This window comes from Salmo salar, chromosome 05, assembly GCF_965601325.2.
Source record: "Salmo salar chromosome 05, fSalSal1, whole genome shotgun sequence".
NCBI classification, from domain to species: domain Eukaryota; kingdom Metazoa; phylum Chordata; class Actinopteri; order Salmoniformes; family Salmonidae; genus Salmo; species Salmo salar.
This window is the reverse complement of record NC_138295.1, coordinates 61,802,373-61,826,885: the sequence shown is the minus strand read 5'-3', so window position 1 is coordinate 61,826,885 and position 24,513 is coordinate 61,802,373. Positions and strand designations below refer to the sequence as shown.

The window sequence follows — 24,513 nt, the reverse complement described above, 5'->3', positions numbered from 1 at the left end:
AATCATGGAAATGACTTATGTTGTTGTTATCGGGCAGAAAGTAGCTCGTCTACTTGCTAGCTGTATATCATAATGTTATACGGATATTGTCAAGGTGGTTGTTTGCATTTCATTCATTTGGTAATCTTATTTTAAAAACCCATATTTTGGAACTGTAACTCATTGCTTTGATTTAGCTATCGGACGTTCTGTTAAGTTCGGCTTGCTAGCTAACCCAGCTAGCTAGTTAACGTTAGTTACGAATGACGGGGACAGTCATATTTTCCGGGCTGTATGAAGGCGTATGAAAAAACGCTAGAACAAAATGGATTGCACGGCACTGGAGCACGATGCAATTAAATTTGCTAAAACTGCTGTCATCTGCGATCAGAATGGAAAATACAACGAGGCTGTCTTCTATTATAAGGTAACGTTAAGGACTCTGAAATAGATGTTGTGGAATAATTTGCCGCACTCCACATTGGCTTTTACTTTCACCTGCATCTTATGGTCACCATTGTGGAATAGACTACTTGATCACTGATGCACTTTTAGCCTTTAGAAGTGGCATTCCAGTGTTTACACCTGTGTAACAAACGGTATGTATTCAGCCTTTAATAAGGGATATCCAGAAGCTCAAATAATATAGGGTTACTATCTTAGAGGTACTTGACCCATGGTTAAGACACGCTTGTATTTTGCTACATAAAAATACATTTGTCATTTTGAAAGCAATAATGTTGGTGTTGTATGTGATATTAGGAGGCGGCGCAAGCCCTGATCTATGCCGGCATGGCAGGGTCTAAACTGGAGGGCATCCAGGATAAAGTCAATGAGTACCTGGACCGAGTTCAGGCCCTGCACAATGCTGGTGAGTCCACCTCAACAGCGTAGGGATAACTGGTGATCCTCCATAACCACTTCTGATCCAACTTCATTCACTCTCATACTCCATCCAGAATGAGTGGATCCATATTCATAAAGCATAGCAGTGAGTAGCCTACAGTGCATTCCTTAAGTATTCAGACCCCTTGACTTTTTCCACATTTTGTTACGGTACAGCCTTATTCTAAAATGAATTAAATTGTACATTCTTCTCAGCAATCTACACACTACCCTATAGTGACAAAGCAAAAACAGGTTTTTAGAAATGTTTGCAAATTTATTTGAAAAAACAACAGAAATAGCTTCTTTACGTAAGTATTCAGTCCCTTCGCAATGAGACTCGAAATTGAGCTCCAGTGCATCCTGTTTCCATTGATCATCCTTGAGATGTTTCTACAACTTGCTTGGAGTCCACCTGTGGTACATTCAATTGATTGGACATGATTTGGAAAGGCACACACACCTGTCTATATAAGGTCCCACAGTTGACACTGCATGTCAGAGCAAAAACCAGACATGATTGTGTCGAGGCACAGATCTGGGGAAGGGTATTAAAACATTTCTGCAGCATTGAAGGTCCCCAAGAACACAGTGGCCTCCATCATTCTGAAATGAAAGAAGTTTGTAACCACCAAGACTCTTCATAGAGCTGGCCGCAGGAGTGGCTTCGGGACAAGTCTCTGAATGTCCTTAAGTGGCCCAGCCAGGCCTCTCTGGAGACACCTGAAAATAGCTGTGCAGCGACGCTCCCCATCCAACCTGACAGAGCTTGAGAGGATCTGCAGAGAAGAATGGGAGAAACTCCCCAAATACAGGTGTCCCAAGAAGACTTGAGGCTGTAATCGCTGCCAAAGGTGCTAAGACAAAGTACTGAGTAAAGGATCTGGATACTTATGTAAATGTCATTTCAGTTTTTATTTTTAATACATTTGCAAAAATGTCTAAAAACCTATTTGTGCTTCGTCTTTATGGGGTATTGTGTGTCGATTTGAGGGGAAAAAACAATTGAATACATTTTTGAATAAGGCTGTAACGTAACAAAATGTTGAAAAAGTAAAGGGGTCTGAATATTTTCTGAATGCACTGTATCTAGTCCTTAGCCTGTCTAATGTTGGTTCATAGTACTTACAGCGAGTTTCCTTCGGAGTCATTCTTTCCATGACCTACGGAACACCTTTCAGTTCACTTCATGTGTGTGTTTGTGCGATATTTGAGGGCCTTCGTTTGTGTTTATGAGTTTGAGTTTATTTTTATAGGGACAGTGCACATTAATCAACATTTCAGTAAAAGTGCCGGTTTTAGCCAGCCTGCAAATTTTCAACCGCAGTTCCTGGGCAGGTTATTAAAAACAATTACAATAACAATACAAACAATGAGCAGTGAGCACATGCGGAGCAACATAGGACAAGCAACACATAGCAGACAGAGCAATAGCACAAAAAGCAACAAAGTGTTTGTGGGTGTGTCCCGTTAAGTTGGAGAGTGGGTGTGACTCTGGTTCACACTGTACGGTGGCCCGGGCCTCGAAGTGTGTCAACATGGCATTGTGCCTCACCTCTTTTAATATCCCTGTCGATGTTGAGGGTCATGTTACTGTATTCAAGTTGATATGAGGCACAATGAAAGGAAACCCCTTTCATTGTTTCCAGCGTTTCTCAATGCTGTAGCTGGCAGTAGCTATCCTAACATATCCACATCACCTCAAATATATAACACCTATTTTTCCCTCATCCAGTTGTTATTTTCATAGTCAGCCTCTCATTGAGGATAGCCTAGCGGTTATAGCGTTGGGCCGGTAACCGAAAGGTTGCTGGTTTGAATACCTGTGCTGGCAAGGTGAAAAATTGGTTGGTGCCCTTGAGCAATGCACTTAACCCTTATTTGCTCCAGGGGTACCGTACTACTATGGCTGTAAAACAACATCTCACTGCACCTATCCAGTGTATTTGAAAATATATATTTTTAATGTTCCATTGTGTCCTATCCCATACAGTTCAAGCTCAAAGTAGCGACCCTCTGAAGAGCAAGCAGCAGGTGGATCTAGAGCGGGCCCACTTCCTGGTCACCCAGGCCTTTGAGGAGGATGAGAAGGGCAATGGGGACGAGGCTATCGAGCTCTACACACAGGCCGTGGAACTCTGCATCCAGACGGTAGGGGCTGCTCAGGAAAGGCCCAGGCTTCTTTTAGGCCTGCTGTGTGACTACAGGGGCAACTTTCACCACCAATGCTCTTGTATTGAGCAAATCAACAACAACAAAATGAGCTGTACTCTCTGCTATTCAGACCACTTTATCAAACATTATACAGGATGTCAATTCCTGGGTCATCACCAGGTCCAATGGAGGTGTAGTCAGGAATGAGTATAAGAACAGTTTATTTGGATTAGGACATGAACAGACTGATGCCCCACTAGTCTTCATTGTATCTATTGACATCCCTCTTGACCTAGTCTCTAGGGTACATAATGTGTGGCAGGTGTCAAGTGTAACTCCCCCCCCCCCACTCCTTTTCTCCGGCTTTCTTTTCTCACAGTCTCATGATACGACAGACCAGGGGCTGCAGGGCAAACTGAAACAGCTGGCTCGTCAGGCCCTCGATAGGTAAGGAGGTCACTCTCCCCTCCTCTCTATAGTGTAATATTTCTACATTTCTAGTGTTGTATACATTCGGAAAGTATTCAGACCCCTTGACTTTTTCCACATTTTGTTACGTAACAGCCTTATTTTTAAATGGATAAATAAATACAAATTCTCATCACAATACCCCATAATGACAAAGTGATTTTTCCAATGGATTAAAAAAACAGAAATACCTTATTTACATAAGTATTCAGAACCTTTGCTGTGAGACCTGAAATTGAGCTCAGGTGCATCCTGTTTCCATTGATCATCCTTGATGGTTCTATAACTTGATTGGAGTCCACCTGTGGTAAATTCAATTGATTGGACATGATTTGGAAAGGCACACACCTGTCTATATAAGGTCCCACAGTTGACAGTGCATGTCAGAGCAAAAACCAAGCCATGAGGTCGAAGGAATTATCCGTAGAGCTCCGAGACAGGATTGTGTTGAGGCACAGATCTGGGGAAGGGTACCAAAAAATGTCTGCAGCATTGAAGGTCTCCAAGAACACAGTGGCCTCCATCATTCTTAAATGGAAGAAGTTTGGAACCCCAAGACTCTTCCTAATGCTGTCCGTCCAGCCAAACGGAGAAATCGGGGGAGAAGGGCCTTGGTCAGGGAGGTGACCGAGAACCCGATGGTCACTCTGACAGAGCTCTAGAGTTCCTCTGTGGAGATGGGAGAACCTTCCAGAAGAACATCCATCTCTGTAGCACTCCACCAACCATGCCTTTATGGTAGAATGGCCAGACAGAAGCCACTCCTCAGTAAAAGGCACATGGAATTTGCAGCCAGCTTGGAATTTGCTAAAAGGCACCTACGGGGAAGCATGGTGGTGGCAGCATCATGCCGTGGGGATGTTTTTCAGTGGCAGGGACTGGGAGACAGGTCAGGATTGAGGGAAAGATGAACAGATCAAAGTACAGAGAGGTCCTTGATGAAAACCTGCTCCAGAGCGCTCATGACTTCAGACTGGGGCGAAGATTCACCTTCCAACAAGACAACGACCCTAAGCACACAGCCAAGACAACACAGGAGTGGCTTCGGGACAAATCTTTGAATGTCCTTGACTGGCCCAGCCAGAGCCCGGACTTGAACCTTGATCGAACATCTCTGGAGAGACCTGAAAATAGCTGTGCAGCGACGCTCCCCATCCAACCTGACAGAGCTTAAGAGGATCTGCAGAGAGGAATGGGAGAAACTCCTCAAATACAGATGTGCCAAGCTTGTAGCGTCATACCCAAGAAGACTTGAGGCTCTAATCGCTGCCAAATGTGCTTTGACAAAGTAGTGAGTTAAGGGTCTGAATACTTATGTAAATGTGATCATTTTTTTTTTTTTTTAACTTTTAATACATTTGCAAAATTTCTAAACCTGTTTTTGCTTTGTCTTTATGGGGTATTGTGAGTAGATTGATAAGGATTTAAAAAAATATCTATATATTTTTAGAATAAAGCTGTATCTTAACAAAATCTGGAAAAAGTCAAGGGGTCTGTATACTTTCCGAATGCACTGTTGATCAAGGAACACCAACCCGACTGACCAACCAACCAAGCCCTTTGTTTCTCTCCAGGGCGGAGGGGCTGAAGGAGTCCCAGTCCGCCAGTCCCTTAGCCCAGTCGCCACAGGACAGGCCGGGGCCCTCAGGGGCCAAACCCAGTGGGGGGCCTTGCCCTGTCAGACAGTTCTTCCCCCTGGGGCCTGACTTCTCTCTCCAGGACCGCCCCCAGCCAGTCAGGCCAGTCCAGTCCAGTGAGCCTCAGGGTCAGCGCTACACCTCAGAAGAGATCGAGGTGCTCAGGTGAGCAGGCTGGGATCTATTTGGACTCTGGAGAATCATAGAACATAGTCAACACATTGAGTTTAGGCTCCCAAGAAGCAATGGTCTGTGGTTCCATAATAATCCCCATTTCCCTAGGAGCATAATGCCAGTGTGTGACTGGTTTTTCTAAAGGTTAGGCAGTAACACACCTTTGTTTGGTAAAGGTTCAGGTTTGACTCTCATCTACATTTTCACCTGCTAGGTAAGGTACACACGTTACATTTCTCCTGATTCTCCTCTCTGCTTTTCCACATAGGAGCACGTCCAAGATCAACGGCATACCCTTCGTCCCCTTCATGAGTGTGGACCTGAAGGAGAGATTTGCCTTTCCTGTTCCATTCTCGTAAGTCAGGATATTCTTGTTCCTTAGTAAGTGGGTGTGCGGATTGTAGAACACACACGTAATACATTTCTACCTGCAACCAGAAAGCAGATGGACTAGATAGTACTAGATGGAGTGCCACTTGATTGCATTACTTTTTAATTTGTGATAAACATCAGACTTTTTATTCTCTGTAATGTTTCCCAGGGACAAACTAGGCAAGCTGGCCCTGTCTCCCAAGCAGAAAACCATCTTCTCCCGCTGGGTTCGCCCTGACGAGATCTGCAATAACCCCACCATGATCTTATCTGTATCCAGCTTCAGCATCAAACAGGTCAGGCCACACACACAGCTGTCAATATTCAATATCAATAATCAAGACCAAAATGTCCCCAAATGTACCCTGTAAAATACAGAATTATTTAAGGTGTATTGGAATTGACTCATCATCAGATGGCGCCACTTGTACGTAGGTTTTATCAGTCAAAACATATCTGCTCTAAACTGAATACCTTTCAATGTGACGGATAAAACGGACAGATTTACCTCCCATCCTGGTGTTCGGATGTCAGTCTCATACTTATTGTTAATCACCTACTCTCTCCCGTTAGACGGTGGTGTCTGACTGCTCGTTCGTAGCGTCGTTAGCCATCAGCGCTGCCTATGAGCGACGCTACAACAAGAAGCTCATCACCAGCATCATCTACCCCCAGAACCGGCGCGGGGAGCCACAGTATAACCCCTGTGGGAAGTACATGGTGAAGCTTCACATCAACGGTGTGCCCAGGAAGGTAACGCACTGCAAAACCTGGGAGCTGGGTCCACTGGTGCTCAATGTCATTGTGAGATAAGCTAGCAAACCTTACTCTCTAAATGACTAGACTGTCACTGTAAAGCTGCCATGTCGCTGACAGAGTCTACCAATGGGTTGTATTGTTGTAAGTGCTCCCCCTCCTGTTCCCTGCAGGTCATTATAGACGACTTCCTGCCATGTGGTCAGAATGGAGAGCTGCTGTGTTCCTACTCCAGCAACAGGAACGAGCTGTGGGTCTCCCTCATAGAGAAGGCCTACATGAAGGTCATGGGAGGCTACGACTTCCCCGGCTCCAACTCGGTGAGGGAGGTCCCCCTGTGAAAGTACTAGTACTACCCCCTGTACTGGGCTCTGTCCAATAGCGAAGGTTTCACTTTGGAGAATGTTTCAGAGCTAACGAGTTCCCTCATTCACACCGTGTGCTAAATTCCACATTTCATCCATCGTGCGTGATTGGACAGTTGGTTCTGTTCGCCACCTTGTTATTGCTGTTCTCTAAAGTGTGATGTCTATTCTTTCTGTCTTATTGTATTGTAGAACATCGATCTGCACGCACTCACTGGCTGGATCCCAGAGCGTATCGCCATGCATTCAGACAATCAGTCATTCATCAAGGACGACACCTTCCGCATGCTCTACCAGAGGTGAGACACGCAGACACAAACACACACTCATTCATTCACCCATGCACACACTTAAGGGCCTACATAATCCATCTGCTCTGTAGAATTCACACTTAGAGCTATAGAACACAGATTCTTAGACAGTTTAAATACCTTATTTGAATCCACAAATCATATTACATTTGCAAAAAGATACACACACACACACACACACACACACCTGAGTAATGCCACTAATCCATCCTCCAGTCAGGTATTGATTTTTCATGATTACCTTTGCTGCCAGATGATAATAGTCATGGTTATCAATACCACAGAGATTTGTCTCCTAGCCAAGATAGCTGACCTACTACTCTCACATCCCCCTCCTCTGATGACAGGTTTCACCGGGGCGACGTCCTAATCACCACGGCAACGGGGGTGATGACAGAGGAGGAAGGCGAGAGGTGGGGCCTTGTGCCAACACATGCCTACGCTGTCCTGGATATCCGGGAGCACAAAGTAAGTGTTTGCGTTAACTTAGCATAACCACTCATAGTTGTTACAGTAGCTTGTTAGCATAACCAGTCATGGTTGTTACAGTAGCTTGTTAGCATAACCAGTCATGGTTGTTACAGTAGCTTGTTAGCATAACCACTCATGGTTGTTACAGTAGCTTGTTAGCATAACCACTCATGGTTGTTACAGTAGCTTGGTTAGCATAACCAGTCATGGTTGTTACAGTAGCTTGTTAGCATAACCACTCATGGTTGTTACAGTAGCTTGTTAGCATAACCACTCATGGTTGTTACAGTAGCTTGTTAGCATAACCACTCAGTTGTTACAGTAGCTTGGTTAGCATAATCACCCATAGTATAGCATGCTGTGTTTTTATTTGTATCTCATCAATTCCATTTATGTCTTTGGTATTTTATAAGGATCCCCATTAGCTGTTGCAAAAGCAGCAGCTACTCTTCCTGGGGTCCACACAGAACATGAAACAACATAATACAGAACATTAATAGACAAGAACAGCTCAAGGACAGAACTACATATATATTTTTAAAGGCACACGTAGGCTACATATCAATACATACACACAAACTATCTAGGTCAAAAGAGAGGAGAGGCATTGTGCCGTGAGAGACTGGCATGTATAGTATTTATATCAGCCCCCCAAGGAAGAGCAAGACGTGCTGCTCTGTTCTGGGCCAGCTACAGTTTAACTAGGTCTTTCCTTGCAGCACTCGACCACACGACTTGACAATAATCAAGATAAGACAAAACTATAACTTTGTAACTTTGCGCATCATTCGTAGTGTTCTGCCTGCATGCTAAGCTTCTGTGCCATTTGATCTGGCTCTCAGGGGAAGCGGTTCCTGCAGCTGAAGAACCCGTGGAGCCACCTGAGGTGGAAAGGGCGCTTCAGTGAACGGGACGAGAAAAACTGGACCCCAGAACTTCTCAAATACCTCAACTTTGACCCCAAGACCGCACAGAAGTTTGATAACGGCGTGTTCTGGATCACGTTTGAGGACCTGTGCCAGTACTATGATGTCATCTACCTGAGCTGGAGCCCCGCCCTGTTTAGAGAGTCTTCTTGTATCCACAGGTCTGTCAACAACAGGCCTCTTATATCTCCCACAAGGGTCTGCTATACCTATAACTAACTATGATACAGTGCGCTCGGAAAGTATTCAGACCAACTTCACTTTTTCCACATTTTGTTACGTTTTGTTACGTGATTAAATCGTTTTTTTCCCTCATCAATCTACACACAATATCCCATAAAGACAAAGCAAAAACAGGTTTTTAGACATTTTTTCAAATTTAATACAAATAAAAACCAGATATCACATTTGCAGAAGTAATTGAGATCCTTTACTCAGTACTTTGTTGAAGCACCTTTGGTAGCTATTACAGCCTCGAGTCTTCTTGGGTATGACGCTACAAGGTTGGCACACCTGTATTTGGGGAGTTTCTCCCATTCTTCTCTGCAGATCCTCTCAAGCTCTGTCAGGTTGGGTGGGGAGCGTTGCTGCACAACTATTTTCAGGACTCTCCAGAGATGTTCGATCAGGTTCCGGCTCTGGCTGGGCCAGTCAAGGACATTCATTGACCAGTCCCGAAGCCACCATGCTTCACCGTAAGGATGGTGCCAAGTTTCCTCTAGGCGTGACGCTTGGCATTCAGGCCAAAGAGTTCAGTCTTTGTTTCATCAGACCAGAGAATCTTGTTTCTCATGGTCTGAGAGTACTTTAGGTGCCTTTTGGCAAACTCCAAGCGGGCTGTCAATGTGCCTGTTACTGAGAAGTGGCTTCCGTCTGGCCACTCTACCATAAAGGCCTGATTGGTGGAGTGCTGCAGAGATGATTGTCCTTCTGGAAGGTTCTCCCATCTCCACAGAAGGAACTCTGGAGCTTCTTGGTCACCTCCCTGACCAAGGCTCTTCTCCCCCGATTGCTCAGTTTGATTGGGCGGCGAGCTCTAGGAAGAGACTTGGTGTTTCCAAACTCAATCCATTAAAACCTCTTGAGGATATCCTAGGATAGGGGGCGCCAAAGCGCATTTTGAAAGAAATTCGTTCCCATTTTCAACGGCCTACTAATCAAACTCAGAAGCTAGGACATGCATATACTTATTATATATGGATAGAAAACACCCTAAAGTTTCTAAAACTGTTTGAATGGTGTCTGTGAGTATAACAGAACTCAAATGGCAGTCAAAACCCCGAGACCGATTGAACCAGGAAGTGGAATTCTGAATTGTGGACTCAACTTCACGTCATCGCCTAAAATTCACACCGTGAGATATCGTTTAGTGAGCACTTCCTATTGCTTCCACAAGATGTCGCCAGTCTTTACAAAGTGGTTTGAGCCTTCAACAGTCGAAACTCAGTGAATGAGACGCGTTGGAAATTGGTCACAGCGGGAGGGCCATCACCATTATGACGCCGGCGGCCATGTCTACCCCCACCTTTGGAAACGGTTTGAAACACAATTAAATCATCCCCCTCGAATGTTATTGGCTCTCTTGGTGTTACAGGCCCTGAAGATTTATGTTATACAACGTTTGACATGTTTGAACGAACCTAAATGTGAAAAAAAAGTACTATTTCGAAACCACTGTGGCGCGCAAGGCAGATTAGTTGGATATGCCCTTCGGACGCACTAACATCAGCAAGCTAATTGAACATAAACGATGGACTTTTTCGACCGAAAATACATCTGTTGTGGACCTGGGATTCCTGGAAGTGCTTTCTGATGAAGACAACTAAAGGTAATGGATTATTGACAATATTATACAACATTAGATGTGAAATGCGGTTGTTCCAAGATGGCGCCGAGCTGTATTTACTAGGTCAGTTTCTGAGTATCGCATCCCCTTTTATCGCTAAGTGTGATTACCCAGTAAAGTTATTTTTAAATCTGGTATGACAGGTGCCTTCAAGAGATATTCATCTATAAATCTTAGAATGACAATATTACATTTTAAACATGTTTTCGAATAGTAATTCAGTAAAATGTAGCCCTGTTTCCCTGGATGCATTAGACGGGAAAATAGTTAGTCAACGTTACGCACCGATGTAAAATGCTGTTTTCATATATATGAACTTTATTGAACAAAAGAATGCATGCATTGTGTAACATGATGTCCTAGGTGTGTCATCTGATGAAGTTTGTAAAAGGTTAGTGCTGCATTTAGCTGTTTTTTGGTTATTTGTGATGCATGTGGTTGGTCGGAAAATGGCTATGTTGCTGACATTTTACGATGGACTCCTCTAACATAATCTAATGATTTGCTTTTCCTGTTAAACCTTTTTGAAATCGGACGACGTGGGTCGATTCAGGAGAGGTGTATCTATAAAAAAAATATATATATATATAATTCTTTTTTTAGAAAAATTAATATTTTTTTAATGCTAATTGGCGATATGATTTTTCGCTGGATTTTGATCCCGCTGACGGGATGAGACGCTGTTAAAGAATGATGGAGGCCACTGTGTTCTTGGGGAACTTCAATGCTGCAGAATTTTTTTGCTAGCCTTCCCCAGATCTGTGCCTCAACACAATCCTGTCTCTGCGCTCTACGGACAATTCCTTTGACCTCATTACTTGGTTTTTGCTCTGACATGCACTGTCAACTGCGGGACCTTATATAGACAGGTGTGTGCCTTTCCAAATCATGTCCAATCAATTGAATTTACCACAGGTGGACTGAAATCAAGTTGTAGAAACATCTCAAGGATGATCAATGGAAACAGGATGCACCTGAGCTCAATTTCGAGTCTCACAGCAAAGGGTCTAAATACTTATGTAAATAAGGTATTTCATTTTTTTTGCCAAACGTTCTAAAAACCTGTTTTTGCTTTGTCATTATGGGCTATTGTGTGTAGATTGCAGATTTTTATTTATTTATTATGTTTTAGAATAAGGCTGTAACGTAACAAAATGTTATAGTCATGGGGTCTGAATACTTTCCGAATTCACTGTATGTGTATTAAAAAATACACGTGTTTGATATGTGAAGTATATTTCTGGTTGTGTGTGTCCCTGCAGTAGCTGGGATGGGAAGCAGGGCCCGGTGAAGGATGCCTACAGCCTGGCCAACAACCCTCAGTACCGGCTGGAGGTGACCTGTCCTGCAGGGGGCACCGCTGTCTGGGTGCTGCTGACCAGACACATCACTGACAAGGTGCACACCATCTGTCTGGCTGTTCACCACCACACAGTATCAGACAATGTCTCATTTTCTCCCATAGAAACAATAATCACTCTGTTTTTGTCCATTTGATGTTCAGGATGACTTTGCACAAAACAGGGAGTTCATCACCTTGGTGGTTTACAAGACGGAGGGAAAGAAAGTTTACTACCCTGGTGAGTTTCTCATGGAAATGTGTGTGTATCTGTGTGCATGTGTGTGTGTTTCCTCTGACTGTCTCGTTATGTTCCTCCTCAGCGGACCCTCCCCCCTACATAGATGGGATCAGGATCAACAGCCCCCACTACCTGACCAAGATGAGACTAACCAGCGCTGGAACACACACCTTCACACTGGTGGTGTCACAGTACGAGAAGCAGAACACCATCAACTACACCCTGAGGGTGAGACACACACACACACACACACACACACATTGTGTCAGATACATCTCCTGAGTGTCAGATCTGTCGCTGGCAGGTAAACCCTGCAATCCTGTTGTTCTGCGGTGCAGAAGTGACCATATAGCATGCCTCAAGCATCTCACAATAGAGCGTGAGAAAAGAGAGGGATGGTGGGGGTGAAGAAGAAGAGGGAGTGGGGGAAGATGGAGTGAGGGCACATGAGATGAAGGAAAGAGGAGAAGAGAGAGAAGAGTCTTGTTCCACTTAATGAGTGTCAAGTGTACATACACTACAGTTCAAAAGGCCAGCCTCCCGGAGTCGTCTCCTCACTGTTGACGTTGAGACTGGTGTTTTGCGGGTATTATTTAATGAAGCTGCCTGTTGAGTACTTGTGAAGTGTCTGTTTCTCAAACTAGACACTCTAATTTACTTGTCCTCTTGCTCAGTTGTGCACTGGGGCCTCCCACTCCTCTTTCTATTCTGGTTAGAGCCAGTTTGTGCTGTTCTGTGAAGGGAGTAGTACACATCATTGTACCAGATCTTCAGTTTCTTGCATGGAATAGCCTTCATTTCTCAGAACAAGAATAGACTGATGTGTTTAAGAAGACGTTATTTGTTTCTGGCCATTTTTTTGCCTGTAATCAAACCCACAAATGCTGATGATCCAGATACTCAACTAGTCTAAAGAAGGCCAGTTGAATGCTTCTTTAATGTGCACAACAGTTTTCAGCTGTGCTAACATAATTGCGAAAGGGTTTTCTAATGATCAATTAGCTTTTTAAAATGATAAACTTGCATTAGCTAACACAACGTGCCATTGGAACAAAGGAGTGATGGTTGCTGATAATGGGCCTCTGTACGCCTATGTAGATTTTCCATAAAAAATCTGCCGTTTCCAGCCACAATAATCATTTACAACATTAGCAATGTCTACACTGTATTTCGGATCAATTTAATGTTATTTTAATGGACAAAAAAAGCTTTTCTTTAAAAAACAAGGACATTTCTAAGTGACCCCAAACTTCTAAATGGTGGTGTCCATATACTGTACACACAAGGTATATTAAACTAGATCTGAGTTGTTTCAGAATGTAGAATTATACATGACGCAGCCTCCTTTGTCCTGTAGTCTGACTGTGTGTTCATATCCATGCAGATTGAGTCTTAAATGAAGTGTGCTAATTATTTAATTAGAAACAGCTCTGTATCAGAACCCAGTTGCAGAACTGTGAAATCAGTTGAAAGAGAGCTTGTGAGTTTGTCTGCAATGAATTGCTGTGTGTGAAAGAGAGATGGAGAGAGTGAGACTTTATTGGTTTGTATATGAATGAGTAAAAGGTTTTGTGTGTGAGTATGTGACCCAAACCTTTTTTTGGTCATTTATATTTCATAAACTCCCCTTACCAACTGAGCTGAAGTCTTTGAGGAGCTGTTATCTGAAGTCTCACAAAAACATGTTTGGCCTCCGTAGAAGAGAAGAAACCCTGAGAGTAGTTGCATGTGTGTCTTTCTGAGAATGAAAGAGAAAAGCCAATCGCCAGAGGAATATCTCTAGCCTTGACTTAGCAAGCAGCAAACTGGCTGTGAAATCAATTCCTGCACTCTCACTTCCTTAAAAATCATCTGGAGAATTAGCGAATTGACGTTCAGTCTCATACTCGGAAGAGTTTTCGTGAGGTATGGATTGAACATGATTTCTTCCATCTGTATAAGAGCTGCCCAGTATTCTTCCTTGAGTTTCTTCCTGATGTTTCTATGTTGTGCTGATCACATCCCTGCTCATTCAGTTCCAACAGAGTAATAGACGTTTCCCTCCAACAGGTGTACTCTGGATGCAAGTTCTCCTTCTCCAAGATCCCAACGCCCTTCACTCATACCAAACGGGTAAAATTTACTTCCACTTGTCTCTTTGTTCACATTCTCTATTGGCATGATAACAAAATCACCATCTTACATTGTGAAAGCCCCCTCTCTCTCCCTGTGCAGATCAATGGCCAGTGGAAGGGGCCGAGTGCAGGGGGTTGTGGGAACTACAAGGACTCGTACAAGCACAACCCAATCTACCAGTTTAACCTGGAGCGCCCAGGACCCGTGCTCATAGAGCTACGAGGCTCCAGGTAAGACTCACTGAGGCCTGCATGGGCCCTCCACACCACTGGGGGCACTACACCCAGTGGGGACACTTTATGGCCCAATCACAATTGATGGATATAAAATGGGTTCCATTGAAATGAATGTCCTCTTGTAACACAGCACTTTTAATACTTGAGTGTTCATCCTGTCCGTCAAACCTTCTCTAATCCGAGGGGACTACAGAATGACAATGCAAAACTGAAATAGTATGCATGGTCTGCATTGTGTCTGACAGTCCGACTCCAATGAGACTTTGTCATGAAACGTCCAGAAGATTTGAGCCGTCACAGAATACGATTGCCAGGTGTAAATGTGATCAGACAGACTAACAGTCAGTTTCCAGTGTTAATACACTCCCTTACGTCATCCTGTAGGGGTCATCTTTAATAGTTCATCTGGTGCTCCTAATTAAAACGAGATGACTCGCTCTCTCCCTCCACAGTCTGCAGTCATTAGCACTGCTAACTAAATACTCTCTCTGTCTCTGTCTGTAGGCAGTATAGCGCAGGTTCTGATTGCTTGTGTTGTTATTGTTGTTATCATGTCTCGGTCTCACCCTCTCTAGGCAGTACAGTGTGGGCTTTGAGATGGTGACCGTGTCCACTGTAGTAGAGCCAGGACCTGCAGGCGTCCCGAAGAAGAACAGTGGAGACTACAGGTACTTACTCAGGATACACAGGAGATCAGCTCATAGAGGTGTTGAGTTCCAGATGAGTTCAGAATCAATCCTAATATTAACCCTTCACACTCGTGGGAATTGGCCTATGTAGATAAGGCTAAATTGAAATATTTATTACAGAAGAGATATGGAAAGCATATGCATAGCAATGGTAGCAATTAAAAGGGGACAGTTTGGAGATTATGGGGAAATGATTAGACTAAAGGTGAGGATATAACAGTTCATCTGACACGACTGAATTCAAACATTATACTGTTGATTTGATGTGCATTTTACATTCACTGTAATTTTACCGCATTTGTTGATAACAAAATCTGAAAATACTCATTCAGTAACATAACAATATTAATGGATTTGGGGTAGGTCCAACATAAGACAAAAAAATGAAGGGTTTGAGTGCGAGGTCAAACTGGTGTCTCCAAGTGTCTCCACACCTCTAAGTAACTTCAATGCACTTTTATGACTAAAAGACGAGTCTTCAACTACAAGGTGCTTATTCTGAGCTCTCCTAGCTGTGCCGAGCAAGCGTGCTGGTAGTTGTTTTGTTTGGAACACAGCCCTGCGTCCCCGCTATCACAAAATTACTGTTGTTGTTTACACAATCCAAAACGGTCCATTATAAATCCCAATCTGGCTCAGGTGGTCATCATTAAATGATAAAATCTGATTTTACAAGCCAATTCAGAGAAGATCGGAATTTTGGTGCGCATAGAATGGAGGCATGAGTGCATTCAAATGTGTGGTCTGCAGCCCCCCCCCCCCCTTAAAAATAAATCACAACACAACAAACAAGCTCATTCTGTTCAGGACATCCCGAGGTATAACTCCATGACATCTTGTAACTGTACATTAAACATAGTGATCATAAACGTTGACGCTGTATATCACATGAGTTTCATATGGTAATGAGAAGTGCACATTTGTGCTCACGGGTGTTTGGCTTGTATGACATCAGCGGTATTTATTATAATCCTCGACGTTTCATCTTTCAAAATACATCAAGTCCTCTTAACTTACAGCACTTTCCTCACTCCGACAACAAAATGTTTTGCCCAATTAGCGGATAGAATGGGGGCAACTTCTTGTCGCGTGCGGGGGCTCAAGGTCCAAACGGCTCAGTCAAAACCCATACAGAACTGTGAAGCGGAGACTCTGACCTCATGTTACTGTACAGCTACTGCGTTCCAATGTAGGCGCTTATCAGTGTCCAAATCGGCCACTTTCAACCCGTGTATGAGTGTAATTTTCCTACTGTGAAACTCTGAGCTTGTTTAACTCCAATGTTGGTAAACAAATGTAAACAAACACTATATAGCCTCAACATGGTTGAAACGATCATTTTGATATCTATGGTCAGTCCTTGCATTCATGGCTCAACTGACTAGGTATTCCCGTTTCCGTCTATGAATTTGAAAGTGGTTACATTTCTCCAGGCCCATCCCTCAGCTTTTTACTAAAACAGAGGCGGGGTGACCACTTGAATGCATCCATCATAAAATGTTATGCACAGGTTAAAGTTCAGTGTTGGAACATATATTGGGGACACATGATTCTCCAAAGCCCTTGACCTGATGACATGCTGCCTAAATGTGGTGGCTACAGTCACAACACTGAGGGAACATTCTATACATTCCCCACAGGTCAAAAGGTCACATCTGAGGACCTCGTCTCTGACCTCTGGGATGTCTATGCTAATTGAGTTAGCCAGGTTCAAAGATTGAGGGTGTACTGAAATTAGCCTTACTGCACATTTGCATAAAGGAATGCCTTTTGAGTTAGATCTTTTGACTGTGTGTGTGTGTGTGTGTGTGTCTGAAATGATTTTTCAGAAATAATTGATTGAAGTAAAGATATTAATAACATTTTCCTCACATTTAGACCATGATTTTAGATTATCCTGTGGATGAGGTTAAAGCAGGTTAAATTTGTATTTAATATCAGATAATCTGCTCTGCTATTGAACACATTGTATGCATTTTTAGTGGGTTATGAAACAGAAAATGTCCAGGAATGGTGGTGGACTGCATTGTAACATGTTATGAAGGAATGGAGATTAGAAAGGGTGCTATTTGAGACTATTGAGACACAGCCATAGTGACCCCCTTCCTCTCTCTCTGTAGGTGTGGTTTCTGCTACATGGAGGCAGACCATGTCCCTGCTGGCATCTACAATGTCATTCCCACCACCTTCCTGCCCAAACAGGAAGGACCCTTCTTCCTGGACTTCAGCAGCGCCACGCCCCTAAAGGTCTCCCAGCTCCAGTAAGGAGAGGGGGGGGAAGGATTCAGGGGTGACACCAGGAATAACTTGCACACAGCATGGACACTCACTGTTTCCTAAACTCTGGGTGGAACTTGTTACGACTGCAGGAGGACCCAAAAGAGACTGATTACTTTATTGATCATTATCAAGGGTATTTGGAAAGGGACATGTTTTTGGTATGGAACATAGCCCTCTATGTGCTGAGGTGTGCAAGAACATGTACCAAAAAATGTAAACTGACTGAGTAATAACTATCAGAGCTAATGTTGGAGGTGCTTCCTTCTTCCTTTGCCATAATGACAGATACAGTAAATGATGTCACAACAACTATGGCCCTTCTGATTTTCAATGTTAAATTACTTGGCGCTTGTTGACCGCCAGTCTAGGTACTCAAGAGGCAGTGCTGGTATTTACCAAGAACGAAGTGTGACGTTCTCAACTGTCTTTCTCAGGAGACGGCACCACGACAGGGATCTCTCTGTTGCACAGGAATGAAGACTAATCTCTGGCATTTATAAGGATGTGTGACACAGGCATGCAGGACCTGTGTGTGTGGTTGCAAAATTCTAGTAACTTTCAATAAATTCCCTGGTTTTTCCAGATTCCTGGAATCATCCGACCAGGATTTAGGGAAAACCAAGTTATTTATTATAAGTTTCTGGAATTTTGCAACTGTGTGTGGGTACTCACGTGGAAAACAACATTTGAAACGTATCTGCAATCTTCAGTGTCTTGTTTACGCTTCAGCAAGGACTTGAACGCTTCACAGCGGTTTTCTCCTTCTCTGTTAACATTTTGTCAGAGGCAAGACTGCTAGTGGCTTTGCCATTTTCTGGACAATTACTGTAACGTGTCAATGCTATACAGTCTGGTGGACAAGACCCACTCCTCAAACATACTCTATTTTTACTAAGGAAAGTGTGGACTTGCTAGAAGAGCGGAGTCACCTGTACCACGTAGACTTATTTTGCATTAGCAAAATGGCTGCTCTTTGTCGTTTCATTCTTCTTTACATTACATACATTACATTTAGGTTTTCTTCCCCTTCCAGTGACTGTTAAAAGGCAACTATTGCTGCTGTTGCCACTTATGTCAAATGCAATAGTCTGGAATGATTTTGCTCAAATTTTGCACTAAATGTGGAATGATGTATTCAAACATAGCATTGATGGAAATCAGAAAATGTTTTGTCTGTGTTGGTGAAGATCTGGCCTGTCTGAGAGCATTTGAAAACAGAGCGTGTTGCGTTTGCAGCAGCTGGTCACAACCTCTAAGGAGAATCTCAGGGCAGAGAGAAACTACCAGGCCTGAGGGAGTGAGGGATCTGGAGAGGTAGAGGAGAAACAGACGTGCAGTAAAGAGAGGGAGAGAACAAAACAATTGTTTAGGTGAAAGGCAGGAATTTAACCCCAGAGGCAGATTTGACAAATACTGCTAAGTCAAGTGTCTGACAAACGACAGGAAAGCAAATATGACGAGAAATATGAAAACCAGTTCAACTTTTGTTATTGTGAACAAGATCCTATAATCTAGTTCTGTGCTGCCTTGACACCAAAGATCTTCACTTGGCTTAGGCTATCTGCAGCGATTAGACCAAGAACATATCAGTATAGCCCAGTTAGTCAGAATGGCTACAGGCTAGTCAATTACCGTATAGGGTTCTGACAGACATCTACAATTATTTGACTTGTTATTATAGAATAACTTTTAAATCTCTGCCTGGAATTTGGGTCAATGGGTCACTTACCAAATAAGATCTTGAGTTTGGTTGACCGATTAATTTCAGGCTAGTGAGGGGGAAAAGACAAAACGTTAGTTGATCTACATTGCAGTTAGATCTTAAGAAATGACCAAAGGCTTACTGAACATGACTTTAATGGATTCTTTTCAGAAAACAGGCACAAACTGTGGAGACACAATGGAAAATGACTCTAACATAACAAGACCCACTGGAGGAAGACGGCTATGAGACGGACTGTCATGGTTATATCCTTATATTCCACAGCGAAGGGTGACAGATAAACATCGATACAACATTACATTTGTACAGGTACAGTACATACATGGACTGGAGCAATCACAATAACAAATAGACTGCATAGTCTTGTGCAATAGCTTGCTTTTCTCATAACTCAGTGACCAAATATCTTTCCCATGTGGCCATGGAGCATAAGGAGACCAGGAGAGGAAGCCAATGTAACACTATTTGAGACAGACGACTAGACCTCAAACATCTGACAGTCTACTGTGTGCCACTTTAGCCAATATGGATCTACAACTTACAGTAGCTGATACTGTCCACCAGAAATCACAACACTATCAATTATTCTGTCAGTTTCCACAAAAGACCTCATCATTCTTCACCATCAGTTTCACTTTCTCTATTGGTCCAAGACAAAACCATCCTCAGATTCTGAGAATTACCTGGCTGGCAATTTTCATTCCGTTACAGGGAACTCTATGTGAAAGTGTCCATGGGCAGATATTGTTCTGTCCTTGCGCTATTGCTAAGTTCTTGGTGTTACCGTCCGTGGGTGGACATTGTCCCTCAGTACGGGGCCATTGGGGATGCCATGACAGGGAGATGGATGGAAGGAGGGCTAGGCTGGAGGGTATATCTACTGTAGCCTCACCCCACACAATTATTCTACTCTTGGAATCTAGATTCCAAGTCCAGCTTTATGCTACTGTCGGCGAGATGGATTCACAGTTGGATCACTGGGAAATGAGTTGTGCAATAGAATACAGTTCTTTTAAGTCCAATTCTGAAGACCCCTATTGGACAAATGCACGGGCGGTCCGAAGAGATGCCAGCCAGGGGCTGGTAGTGTGTGTTTGTTCTCAGTTGCCATAGGCTCTATACGCCGTGCACATTACATTACATAATAGTGAGAGTATTCAAAAATCAACTATCTGTGAGAGGATATAACAGAGTAATATTACAAGTCATGAGGGTTATTCACAAAACTTGAACTCCGTAAATGTACTTGTTCCTTTTTAGAAATCCTGACTTTAAATCGTGGCCTCATGCGTGCTCTTCGTTTACAAAAGTTTAACACAGATTTCTGTCAATTTATGTGTATTTTACTATTTTCTGTATTGGTAAAACAAGTGGCACATTCACTGTGACATCAAGTTTTATAAATAACACCCATTTCTAATAGTCGAAGCTAGGAGTGCATTCTTTCATTTACAAACAACAGAATCACGTCTTGTCTTGAAGTGCAGCTCCCTCTCAGGGAGTATATCACAGTAAAAAAACAATACTGTTTGTCCCATTTCCCCTCATACCATGGGCCCCCACCCTTAGGACGTTAGCCAGCACTGTCCTTAATGTGTGTGGAGTACAGTAGGGAATTATGGGAAGCCAATCTGACTGAGGAACCTATGGGTGTGAGGTCAAAAGGTGAAAGGTCCTTTCTATAGGAAGTGGTGGTTTCATGACATCACCAACCCTGGGTTGGGTCTTAAGTCTCTTCATCATCATGATCCATAGGAACTGTATATACACTGACCATTTAGTTCATAGTATCTCATACTGAGCCACTTTCTGTTCACTTAGCCAGTATTAGTTCATGGGGTAGAATGGAATGTGTGTTTGGTTACTGGCAATAGAGCATGTTGGCACACAAAGCCAGTGATGGGGTTAGCTTGTGGATTAGCTTTCTACTTCACAGCCCGTTGATCAGGACCACAGTTTGGGTGGGGGTCTGGGAACGGCTTTGACGTTCGCGCTTGGTGTTATTGGTGCTGTCGTTGCGCGAGCGTCGAAGAGACAGGAAGCTGAGGCGGACCTCCAGGCCCGTGGTCTTGTTGGTGTTTGGGACGGTGGTGCTGTTGTTGTTTACAGTATTGTCCAGCTCACCCTCTGCTCCCTCTGCTCGGTCACCTGAAACACACAGAGAGGTATGCTGTGTGAGCCTGGTGATTGAGATAGATAAAGTATATTGGGAGTGTTCCCCCCCCCCCCCCCCAAAAAACCTCACGTAACCAGTCATGAATATCCTTTGTGTGTAGGAAGCCCTGCACACACACCCGTAGACTGTCATACCCAAGTCTTTTTCTAAAAGTTCTCACTGTTACCCTTTCTCACTGGTCCAAAACTTTCTGCAGGCTCTTAGGGACCCAGTGGAGATTAGGATATATCCCCCAGCAGGTCTGCTAACCTATGCCTCTGCACCTGCTCTGGTCTAAACACTAGGCTAGCTGTCACTATGACTAATAGGTCTCTCATCTGGCTCAGGTACAAGTCAGACAGGAAGCAGAAGACGATATGTCTTACTGAAAATAAACACACACACCATCAATCTCTCTTCTTTTTCACTTGTTTGCATATTTAAACACTACCTCACAGTATGCAAACACACTCTCTAAACCTAGCTCTCCTTTTTTACTTTTTTGGCCACACACACACACACACACACACCTCTCTCCAGGTCACACTCAGGTGATGACGCCCCGCTACACTCGCTGCGTGGTCCCAGGACAGGCGAGATGAGGCCAAAGTCAGACAGCGAGACTGGGCTGGGAAGGTCCAGACTGCAGGGGCGTGAGGAGGGAGCAGGGGAAGAGGAGGAGGAGGGAGCAGGGGAAGAGGAGCTGGCAGAGGGGCAGGGCGAGGGCAGGTCCTGGGGGCTGCAGGTGGAGCGGGTCTCTGAGTCCTCCTCTGACATGGCACTGCTGCTGCAGGTCTCATCCTCAAACGACTCGGACGTCACTGCAGTGACCGAGAGAGGGGAAGAGTGGTTGAAATGTAACAAGCCTTTACTGTACAACTGAGGAGTGTACATGCAGAGCATCAATGTGGCATCCACAAAATAAAAAAATACACAAAGAGAGAGAGAGAGAGAGAGAGAGACCGAGAAAGGGAGTAGGAAGAAAAAGCAAACGAGGGAGACAGACGGTGGGTAGAAGGGGGAGAGAGACTGCTTGAAATACTGCAGACACATACTTTACAGTGAAGGAGAGAGTGTAAAGACAGTACTTTACAGTGAAAGAGAGAGTGTGTAAAGACCAGTACTTTACAGTGAAAGAGAGAGTGTGTAAAGACAGTACTTTACAGTGAAAGAGAGAGTGTGAAAGACAGTACTTTACAGTGAAAGAGAGAGTGTAAAGACAGTACTTTACAGTGAAAGAGAGAGAGTGTAAAGACAGTACTTTACAGTGAAAGAGAGAGAGTGTAAAGACACAGTACTTTACAGTGAAAGAGAGAGAGTGTAAAGACACAGTACTTTACAGTGAAAGAGAGAGAGTGTAAAGACACAGTACTTTACAGTGAAAGAGAGAGAGTGTAAAGACACAGTACTTTACAGTGAAAGAGAGAGAGTGTAAAGACACAGTACTTTAAGACTAATATGAGATCCATTTTCTGTGTTGGGGTCAAAGTCCTCAAATTCCAACATGGATGGCGAATGAAGGAATGTTTTAATGACCTTGAACTATGGGCAATCGCTGATTCTTTTGTTTACTGCCATTGGACAGTTTGAAACAGACACACTTTATATCTACTAAAAGACAAATCACCAACTGTTGCATATTGCTGTTTATGTGGGTTAACGCGCAACAGCAATAACCTTAGCCAATGGCGGCGGAGTGGGTCAGCCAGCAGTAGGGCTCTGAGGTTGCCATGGAAACATCATCCCGCAGGACAATGGGAAGTGGATCAGTGAGTAACACGCACTGCTCTGAACATCCACTCTTTTCATCTGACTACAGTTGAGCCTCAATCTCATCACAGTGTGTATCTTCAGCACTTAACTGATTCGGGATCAGCTGTCATTACTCAAGTCCTAACCTTAACCATAGGAGCTTAAACAGTAAAACTGTCTCTAGGCTAGTTGTTATTAAGGCATGCATAGAATTTGGGTGCCATGAATGATGCCATGAAGGAAAGACCAAAACCATTCCTTCAGCATAAAAAAAGAGTTAAGTATCTCCTTCAAATGAAGCATTGTGATTCCAATGACCTTTCCAATGATCATGGGATCTTCTGCAAAGTCAATACAGGCATTTTAAATGAAACAGGAATTTCCTTTGAAAGAAAATTGAATGAACAGACTTCTTTCAAAGAGCACATTTAGCATGTATTGTACAGTATTTAGACACCACCGCAGGGCAATAAAGTCAACTCCAAACATTCTGTGCACTTTTAATGTTCCAACTCTAGGAAAACATTCCAAGAAAACAGGCAACCCTCTCAGGAGCCGGACACAATCTTAATGACTTTTCTTCGAAAACATCAAGACCTCCCTGCACAATGTCAATAATGACGTTTTCTAGGAATTCCTACAAAGGTTTTGAAGAACAAGTCAGAAGGAGTCAACAGGGTGTTTATGTGCTGTACCCAACTACTAGTGAAAAGTAGGCAAGGCTGGCTGTTTAGCCTCACTATGTAGGACAGCTGATCCAAGAACAGTTTCTGCAGTTTTCAAGCGCAGAAATGAAATGACCAGAACATCATGCCACTGTAAGTGTACTCACTGGAGATGCCATCCGACTCCATCTTGAAGCTGGAGATGTCATCCACGGAGGCACTGTCGCCATCGGCGCCCACGCCCCGCCCCCGGGGGCCCATGGCCGAGTTGCGTCGGCGTTCGTGGATCTCGTCTGAGATCACCTCCAGGTTTCTCAGAGCCGTCTTGTACCCTTCTTTGGCCTGGCTCAGCTTGGCCTGCAACTCATCCACGTTCTTCTTTAGGTGCTACAGACGAACAGAAAGGGAGTCATTGTTAGCATTAGCTTGGTATACACAGTTAAGTACACCCGCACGCACGCCGCAAAGGCAGAAGAAGAAACCATCATTGCCATAAATGGTTTAGACCTGAGATGACATGGCAATATGTTCAAGGTCAAAGTTTATTGACCTAGGTCACATTAGTAAAGATCTAACCACAGAGCAGAGTCCACAATAACAAGACAGTAAGACTCCTTAAATCTAAAAGACCTTTACAGTGTAGTGTAGTGCACACATACCTCAAGCTGTAGGTAGTACTTTGCCTTCAACTCAAAGTAAGGTCTGCGGGAGGGAGGAGGGGAAAAAGAGGGAAGGAGAAAGATTAGAGGCGATGACAACAACTCGGAATAGCTCTGTGCATATCACCAAGGCAACGGGGTGCGATATAGAGCTATCACAGATGAGCTAACTGTGGAGAAAGGATTAGACAGAGAGCCGAGGCAACACAGAGCAAGACAGGCTCAGCCCCAACACTCTAAAACAAACTCTTTTCTCATCTCATCTGCATGACACTTAATAGGTAAGAGGACCGGCTAGGTTTCAACCATACTGAT

At 43.7% G+C, this 24,513-nt stretch overlaps 2 protein-coding genes across 2 annotated transcripts in view; one reads left to right on the top strand and one right to left on the bottom strand.

Moving 5' to 3' along the window:
* The first annotated feature begins 37 nt into the window (after nt 1–37).
* On the top strand, nt 38–18,388 carry can7 (Calpain-7). The gene is given in 19 exon segments (NM_001173603.1): nt 38–406; nt 742–850; nt 2,858–3,015; nt 3,398–3,465; nt 5,061–5,288; nt 5,566–5,652; nt 5,839–5,965; nt 6,243–6,422; nt 6,599–6,745; nt 6,983–7,089; nt 7,449–7,569; nt 8,415–8,659; nt 11,607–11,742; nt 11,849–11,924; nt 12,007–12,152; nt 13,974–14,036; nt 14,139–14,269; nt 14,851–14,943; nt 17,085–18,388. Coding segments are annotated over 19 exon segments (2,469 nt in total). The 5' UTR covers nt 38–304; the 3' UTR covers nt 17,230–18,388.
* A 696-nt stretch (nt 18,389–19,084) lies between these two features.
* LOC106605354 (SH3 domain-binding protein 5) overlaps nt 19,085–24,513 on the bottom strand; it is a 30,825-nt gene continuing 25,396 nt past the window's right edge. The window contains exons 6-9 of the mRNA XM_014200875.3: nt 24,199–24,241; nt 23,707–23,926; nt 21,653–21,943; nt 19,085–21,115 (exon numbers count right to left, since the gene is read on the bottom strand). Of these exons, the coding sequence (XP_014056350.2) occupies nt 20,898–21,115; nt 21,653–21,943; nt 23,707–23,926; nt 24,199–24,241 (772 nt within the window). The 3' untranslated portion in view covers nt 19,085–20,897. The remainder of the gene's footprint in view (nt 21,116–21,652; nt 21,944–23,706; nt 23,927–24,198; nt 24,242–24,513) is intronic.